The 9,602-nt window shown below is 36.0% G+C and overlaps 3 protein-coding genes across 3 annotated transcripts in view; all 3 read left to right on the top strand.

The window, feature by feature from the left end:
• LOC138866267 (uncharacterized) overlaps positions 1–855 on the top strand; it is a 2,311-nt gene extending 1,456 nt beyond the window's left edge. The window contains exon 2 of the mRNA XM_070138779.1: positions 154–855. Within this exon, the coding sequence (XP_069994880.1) occupies positions 154–708 (555 nt within the window). The 3' untranslated portion in view covers positions 709–855. The remainder of the gene's footprint in view (positions 1–153) is intronic.
• Positions 856–3,593: 2,738 nt separating this feature from the next.
• LOC138866184 (uncharacterized) lies at positions 3,594–4,782 on the top strand. Its single transcript, XM_070138132.1, has 2 exons — positions 3,594–3,639; positions 4,074–4,782. Exons 1-2 carry the CDS (start codon positions 3,628–3,630, stop codon positions 4,602–4,604), a joined length of 543 nt encoding a protein of 180 aa, XP_069994233.1. The 5' UTR covers positions 3,594–3,627; the 3' UTR covers positions 4,605–4,782.
• A 3,561-nt stretch (positions 4,783–8,343) lies between these two features.
• The window catches only part of LOC138866183 (uncharacterized), a 1,399-nt gene continuing 140 nt past the window's right edge, over positions 8,344–9,602 (top strand). The window contains exons 1-2 of the mRNA XM_070138131.1: positions 8,344–8,425; positions 8,933–9,602. The exon at positions 8,933–9,602 is cut by the window's right edge and continues 140 nt beyond it. Coding sequence (XP_069994232.1) covers positions 8,414–8,425; positions 8,933–9,487 — 567 coding nt within the window. The 5' untranslated portion in view covers positions 8,344–8,413 and the 3' untranslated portion in view covers positions 9,488–9,602. The remainder of the gene's footprint in view (positions 8,426–8,932) is intronic.

Genomic DNA, 9,602 nt, shown 5'->3' with positions numbered 1-9,602 from the left:
TCTTATAAAGCTAATAGATATAATGTAAATCTAAATAGATTTAGTAAATGTAATACACCAGTTTGATAGATTAGCAATATAGAATTGTATGAGATGGAAATTTTTTATGAAGTGAAAAATACTAATTCTACGAACTCCCTTCCCTTATTACAGGTAGCTGTACTGGTGTGTTTGGCAGCGGCTGTGGTTGCGCACGCCGATCCCGAACCACACTACTTCCGCTCTCCTTACTATTACTACCCTCACTATTACTATCCCCGTCACCATCGCCTAGAGCCTCTGAAGGGCGATGGAGTGGCCAGGCATCCTGGTGGCGGCACCTCCTTCGTGGCTCCTCGAGTTCACGGTCTGAAAAAGCGCTCAGCTGACCCCATGCCGGAAGCTGACCCCGAACCAGCAGCTGATCCTCAACCAGTAGCTGACCCTGATCCCTCCAAGAGCTATAGTTACCAGGTAGTCCATCGTGGCTATCCCCACTACGGCTACAACCATGGCTATCGCTACCCTTACTATGGCTACCGTTACAGCCATCACTATGGCTACCCTTACACCTACCACAAGCACCACAAGAGATCAGTCGACCCTGAACCCGAAGATGAACCTCACTACAGATATTACGGACACCCTCACTACTACAAAGGATATTATCACGGTTATCCTTACACTTATCCTTACTACGCCGGCTACCGCTACCGCTACAGGGGATAAGGAAGGGGTGAGGCATGGATTACGACAGGCCTTGTGGCGATGGTCCTTCACCAGATGTGTCTGATAGTCCGGTTTGCTCACGCCGGTTTTTCAAACATAGTACCATTATCAATCAATGAAGGCTATAGAAAACTGAGAGAGTCAGTGCAATAGAGAATAAAGATGACATTCAGTACTGGAGAATTTCTTCACTCCTCACTCACAATTTGGGTTATTATGAAAAGCGAACTCAGAGGCATTATTACATCAATTCTCAAGCAGTAAAATATACTGCCATCACTATTGTCAATATGAAAAGTGCTAATATGTTTAAATTTGTATCAATCTTTCTTAATATACAAAATATGGAGTGTATTATTATCAGTATTATTTTTTCCTTCATATATTTATTTTGACAACACCTTAACCGCTTTGCCGAAGATCAGATCTTGGAAAATGCCAACCAGAGGCTCGAAAGAACTTGCCTATAACACTCTGCTTTCTGAAGAGAACTCGCTGCATTACCCTTAGGCCGAATGTTTGGACCATGGCTGTTCATGAATTCTTTAAATAAATAGATAGATAAAGCTTTTACACTCTACTTTCTGATGTGGAGACCAATAACTCGCCGCATTACCCTTAGGCCGAAGGTGTAGACCATTTGTGTTCATTGAATTCTTTAAATAGATAAATAATGACAATAACAATAACCTTTCCATAAATTTACTTACGTTAAAACTGGCAAACTACCAACTCAAGTATATGAGAGTAGATGCGGACAATACTACAGAATGTATACCTAATAAAAAAAAAAAATATTATGACGATAATTCCACCTACGGCAGAATTTTTATAACAAATCGAATAAAGTTTATAGATTCAAACTCTATATATATGTATGTGCATGTGTTTGTGTGTGCATTTAATGTATATATATTCATATATATAATCATATATATACATGTATGTATATATATATATATATATATATATATATATATATATATATATATATATATGCAAAAATGCAAACATATAAATATATAATTATATATAGATAGATACTTACATACATGTATATATATGTGTGTGTCTGTGTATGTGTGTGTGCCTGTGTCTATATGTATGTGTATACATCCATCTATATATATATGTATGTACGTATGTATATATGTCTGTGTGTAGCTGTGTGTGTACATGTATACTATGTAAATATATATACCATATACATATATACCCACATATGTGTGTGTGTGTGTGTGTGTGTGTGTGTGTGTATACGCATATACATGCATACACACACAGACACCCACACACATGTATTTATATATATATATATATATATATATACATATATATATATATATAAATATATACAGATATACACACATATAAATATATACACACACATATAAATATATATACATATATATATATATATATATTAATATACATATATATATATATATATATATATATATATATATATATATATATATATATATACTTATATATTCATGTACGCTCACACACACACATACACACGCACACACACAACCGCACACAGACACACATAATAAGAAACACATAAACACATAAACGCACACACACATACATATATATGCTTGTATATATGTATGTATATATATATATATATATATATATATATATATATATATATATATGAATGTATATATGTATACATATATATGTATATATATATGAGTATGTATATGTAAATATATGTATATATGTATATTTTTGAATATATATATTCATAGATACATACATAAATGCATATATTTGTGTGTGTGTGTGTGTGTGTGTGTATGTGTGTGTGTGAATATATATATTCATAGACACACAAACACATACATACATACATACATATATATATATATATATACATATGTATATATGTATAATGTATATATACAAATGCATAAACATATATATGTGTGTGTGTGTGTGTGCGCGTGTTTTATATACATGTATATAACCATAGATTTACATGCATATATATATGCATTGTCACACACACACACATATATACAGTATATATACGTATATATATATATGTGTGTATGTATGTATATGTATACCATTTATTATTGTACACGTATGTCTGTGTGTATGTATATATAGGTATACATACACATTCATATACAGTGTATGTATGTGTGTCAGTGTGCATGTGCATAAAGATTGATAGATATAGATACAAATACATATATATATATGTTTATATAGATATCTTTAAACCTATAACAATGTGTGTGTGTATCTATGTACATTTACATATATAAATGTGCATGCATATTTATATGTGCATTTATTTAATTATATATATATATATATATATATATATATATATATATAGATAGATAGATAGATAGATAGATAGATAGATAGATAGATAGATACAAGCATATATATACATATAAACATATATATTTGTATATATGTGTGTACCTGTTTGTGTGAGCGTGTGTGTATGTGTGTGTGCATGTTTATATGTTCATGTATGTATACACACAAACTCAAACACACACAAATACACATATAATCACATTTACCTACACCTATGTATTTTTGCATATGTATATATACATGTGTGTGTGTGCATGCGTATGAATGAACACATAAATCAGATATTGGCATATGTGTGTATTACTCGGGTAGGAGGTATACCACCACTTTGTGCGATAAGCTGCACCCCACAGCAGAGACAGATATATGATATACACAAATGCATTAATGAATAAGCAAAAGAGAGCACTCGTCTTTGACAGACTGAGGAAATACAGTTTTAATGGCTGTTCCCATAGGGTGCGTGAACCCCTGCTTGTCGAAGGCCACGCACAGGAGGCGTATATAAAGCGGCTTCCACAAGCAGTCAGCAGACACAGCGTCCTCGGTGAGCCAAGAAGAGGTCCAGCCATGAAGCTTTCGGTGAGTCGCCATAGATGTTAGCGAGCGAAAACTTTATTACTACTTGAGCGTATATATGCATACATAATCCCAGACAGAAACCACATATATATAGTTCATGTACATATAGCTAGATAGATAAATATACATGTATATATGTGAACGCATATATCTGTACATCTGCCTATATATACATATACATATATATATATATATATATATATATATATATATATATATATATATATATATATATATATAACCTTTTCTTACACACTTTTAAACTTGGATTTTTAAAAAACAATTAATACCTATTGATATAACAGGCATGCATCAGCTCGATTGTTTTATGTAAACTTAGATCAGACAAAATTTAGTAATCATCATTGATTATTCCAATAGAAATCAATATGTATTTCTATGATAATTCAAATTTATAAAAGTATATCTTCCAGGCAATCGTACTGGTGTGTTTGGCAGCGGCCGTGGTAACACACGCCGATCCCGAGCCACACAAGTACCACCACTACCCCTACCACCACTACTCCTACCACCAATACCCCTACCATCACTACTCTCCTCGCCACCACTATGTCAAGCATCCGGCTGCCGGCACCTACTCCGTCAGCGCTCAAGTCCATGGCCTCACCAAACGCTCAGCTGACCCCATGCCGGAAGCTGACCCTCAACCAGCAGCTGACCCTGATCCATCCAACAGCTATAGTTACCAGGTAGTCCACCATGGCCATCCTCGCTATGGATACCACCATGGCTATCGCTACCCTTACTCTGGGTACCGTCACAGCAATTTCTATGGTTACCCTCACACATACCACAGCCACCACAAGAGATCAGTCGAATCGGAACCCGAACCTCAACCTCATTACAGCTATCACGGACGCCCTCACTACTACAACAGATACTATCACGGTTACCCCCACTACTATCCTTACTACGCCGGTTACCGCTACGGCTACAGGGGATAAGGAAGGGGTCAGGCATGGATTACGACAGGCCTTGTGGCGATGGTCCTTCACCAGATGCGTCTGATAGTCCGGTTTGCTCACGCCGTTTTTTCAGACACAGACCCACTTCGAAAGGAACCTACAACTGGCAGTCTTTAGGTTGTTGAATAAGCTGATACTGCAGATAATAAAGATTGGAAAAAGTACTGCATAATTCTTTTACACACATGTAATATTTCAAATTATTTTGAAATACAATTGAAACTCAAAAAAATACTGTAATGATAAAAGATTGTCTCTGAAAAAGATTCAGGACGCTGCTAAGATTATAGAATAGTCGAGATTAAACCCCTGATATTCATGCAGAAATTCTACATGAAAATTGTTTGTCGAAACTAATATAAAGTATATCCTAAAAAAAAAAGAAAAAAAAGTAAGGAATAAGAATGTTAATGTCGAAATTTCAGTTCAAAGCAACTGCAGGATGTAATGAAAATTTTGATATTCATCCATTCCCAAACTCCGACACTCTTACACTGCATATATATGAGAATATATGTTTACATATATACATATATATATATATATATATATATATATATATATATATATATGTATATATATATATATATATATATATATATATATATGTATATATATAAATGATTATATATATATATATATATATATACATATATATATATATATATATATATATATATATATATATATATATATATATATGTATATATATATATGGTAGACATGCAGAAACTAGATTTACTAAAATATATACATATATATATAATTATATATATTTATATCCTTGTACGTATAGATATGTGTGTACATATATATATCTGTGTGTGTGTATTCATATATACATACATATATATATATATATATATATATATATATATATATATATGTGTGTGTGTGTGTGTGTGTGTGTGTGTGTGTGTGTGTGTGTGTGTGTGTCTATATCTCTATATATATATATATATATATATATATATATATGTCTATATATATATATATATATATATATATATACATATGAATGTGTATATATATATAGATATAGATAGATAGATAGATAGATAGATAGATAGATAGATAGATAGATAGATAGATAGATATAGATATATATATATGTATATAAATACATATATATATATATGTATGTATATATAAATATATATATATATATATATATATATATATATATATATATATATATATGTGTGTGTGTGTGTGTGTGTGTGTGTGTGTGTGTGTGTGTGTGTGTGTGTCTGTGTGTGTGTGTCTGTGTGTGTGTGTGTGTGTGTGTGTGTGTGTGTGTGTGTGTGTATAAATATATATATATATATATATATATATATATATATATATATATATATATATATATATATATATATGAACACAAGCACAAACACAATCACGTGAACACAAAGTTGAAAATGAAACTAGCCACAATGAGAATTGAAAATAAGCGTGACGTTCCGAACTCTTCTCGAGTTCCTCATCATTTACATCGCCAAGTATGAAAAGAGATTTCTTTTTCAATGACATTTCTCTAAAACCTTTTTCTTAATAATCAAAAGATTCAGAAGAACCATGAGGATGCCTATAGATCGCGCCTACAATGAAAGACGGAAGCATATTACATTGCACGTTAACCCAGATATCCTCTACATCTGCACTCTTAGCAGTTGTAGTGGATATCTCGTTTGTTTTAAATGTATCACGTACATATAAGCAAACTCCTCCCCCACGTCCTGCATCGCATCTATAAACATTGAAGTTTGGAATATTAATAAACGCATTTGGTATATCTTGGTGAAGCCAAGTTTCACTAATACATAATATGTCGAGATCTCTCTCTATTATAAGCATTCCTATGTCATCAAAATGCCCAAGGAGAGACTGAGCGTTAATGTGGTCTATTTTGACAGTCGGATTTGCTGAGGGCTTTGCCTTGTCAAACCCTCTGATCTCGATTGTACTTGTTTCTGTTGAGGAACACTTTGACATTCCTTGGGAAGGCATCCGAGTCTAAAAATAGTTCGGGCGTTATTTCTCGGCCTCGTACTGTTACCGTGAAACTGGTGTAGTAATTATGTGCCATCGCGGTTTTGTGAGCTTTTACACTTGTTTTCAAAATTGTCCGATAGATGATCTTCGATGTCTTCTTCATTTGTGTCTGGATGGCAGCTTGTGATATACAGGAACACTGTGTCAGGTCGATCAGCTCCTGCTAAGGGTTTTGCCGCTTGTCGTTCTTCTCTTGTTTTTTTCCTTTGTTTCCTTGATGTTACTGTGACGAAACCTTCGTCCTCAGCAACTTGGTCCGCTCTTTCTCCGTAGTTGTTTATCACGACCGTTGGCACTGCTGGAGCTGGGGCTGGAGTAGGGGGGGGGGCAGTGGGAGGGGGGACTCCTGGCACCTGGTGATGAGTTGCGTCATCCCACTGGCGATTGGGGTCGAGTTCCTTCTGATTGTTTTTCTTTTTGTTTTGTTTTTTCTTAAACCTTCGCCTAGGCATTACTTGTGTAGATGCCTCGTTTTTCCTCTTGATTTGCGGGATGTTCGAGGACTGCTGAGGTGTCTTGTTTCTCGGGGAGGCTGGCGAGTCAGCACGCCCGCTCGCTCACTGCAGGCGGGGAGTGGGGGGATAGGCGGGAGGGGAAGGGAGCTGGGGGGGTCGCTAGCCATGGGTTCATCAGGTAGGGAGGGTGTGGAGGGGGGTTCTTGGGTAGAGGTAGAGGGCGTTCTGATAGGGGGAGGGGAAGTAAATGGGAAAGATTGGTATGTGGATTGGTCAAAGACAGGGGAAGGGAGGTCGGACGGGATTTGGTAGGGGGGGAGCGGGTCTGTCGTCACGTCTGCTGCCTCTGCGCATTCGTTCTGATTTATCATTTTGCTGAGCGTCGCCTGTTGTTCGGAGAACATTCCTATTAGCAAATCTATTTTGTTTTCCAACAAACTGTCATTGTTGAAGGAAGGTTCTAGGTGTGTCTGTTTCCTGATGTTTAGCCTTTTGGAAGAACTTAACAAAAGGAGTAGAAATACCTGTCTTTTTCGGCGGCGTCCAGTCCGTGGTTGGGATGTTAGTTGTTGTTGCGAACACCAGATTTTCCCTATTAACACAGTGGTCGATCATAGTGTGCACAATAATGTTAATTATTTTCTTCGTGTCTCGAGTTGTGTTTCTAGGCTTCCTAGACAATGGCGAAGAGAACACTTAGGTATGTCTAGGGTGTTATCACCGAAAAAGGTATCTATATCTAGCTAGCTATAAGTCTGTATATATATATGTTTATATACTGAGAATTATATACATATATATCACTCTATGTTTATCTATCCATCGGCACACACACATATGAATGGATAAACAAACACATACACATATATGTGTTCGTGTGTGTGCATATCAACACAAAAATACATACATACATTTATATATATATATATATATATATATATATATATATATATATATATATATATATATATATATATATATATATATATATATATATATATATATATATATATATATATATATATATATATATATATATATATATATATATGCGTGTGTATTCATATGTGCATGAATCTAATTGCATCAGGACATACATTACTATCTATCAGCCGATCCACCTATCCAGGTGTTCTCCTGCAAGCACTTAGGCCTATCGGGAAAATGATCGGCGAGGAAGCCACGCCCCCTGAAGGCCACGTCAGACTCCATATATAAGGAGGCTTCGCAAGCAATCCGCAGAGACGACCCGTCCTCAGTGAGCCTCCGACAGGACCAGCCATGAAGTTCGCGGTAAGGCACACGTTCAGATAAACACATACACACTTAAACATTACACACACAAAAACACACACACACACACACACACACACACACACACACACACACACACACACACATATATATATATATATATATATATATATATATATATATATATATATATATATATATATATATATATATATATATATATATATATATATATATATGTCTGTTTATACGCATGCATACATTCATATATTTATCTGAAGGGAAATTTATTCATAGATGTATATATATGTATATATGTAAACATGCACAAGCATATATATGTGTGGAAATTTAAGTAGATGTATTATAACTCTCGCACAAAAGTCTTATGAAGCTAATAATCTAATGTAAATCTAAAAATAGTAAATGTAACGTCCTAATTTTATAAAGCAGCCTTCAGTTTAGTATTGCAATTATGGAGGTGGACGATTTTTTATGAGAAAAGTGAAAAATATTAATTCTACGAACTCCCTTGCCTTATTACAGGTAGCTGTACTGGTGTGTTTGGCAGCGGCTGTGGTTGCGCACGCCGATCCCGAACCACACTACTTCCGCTCTCCTTACTATTACTACCCTCACTATTACTATCCCCGTCACCATCACCTAGAGCCTCTGAAGGGCGATGGAGTGGCCAGGCATCCTGGTGGCGGCACCTCCTTCGTGGCTCCTCGAGTTCACGGTCTGAAAAAGCGCTCAGCTGACCCCATGCCGGACGCTGACCCTCAACCAGCAGCTGATCCTCAACCAGTAGCTGACCCTGATCCCTCCAACAGCTATAGTTATCAGGTAGTCCACCATGGCCGTCCCCACTACGGCTACCACCATGGCTATCGCTACCCCTACTATGGCTACCGTTACAGCCATCACTATGGCTACCCTTACACCTACCACAAGCACCACAAGAGATCAGTCGACCCTGAACCCGAAGCTGAACCTCACTACAGATATTACGGACGCCCTCACTACTACAATGGATATTATCACGGTTATCCTTACTCCTATCCTTACTACGCCGGCTACCGCTACCGCTACAGGGGATAAGGAAGGGGTGAGGCATGGATTACGACAGGCCTTATGGCGATGGTCCTTCACCAGATGTGTCTGATAGTCCGGTTTGCTCACGCCGGTTTTTCAGACATAGTACCATTTATCAATC

The sequence above is a fragment of the Penaeus vannamei genome, chromosome 24, assembly GCF_042767895.1.
Source record: "Penaeus vannamei isolate JL-2024 chromosome 24, ASM4276789v1, whole genome shotgun sequence".
In the NCBI taxonomy this organism is placed as follows: Eukaryota; Metazoa; Arthropoda; class Malacostraca; order Decapoda; family Penaeidae; genus Penaeus; species Penaeus vannamei.
The sequence above is the reverse complement of the archived record's forward strand: the minus strand, read 5'-3'. Positions and strand labels throughout refer to the sequence as shown.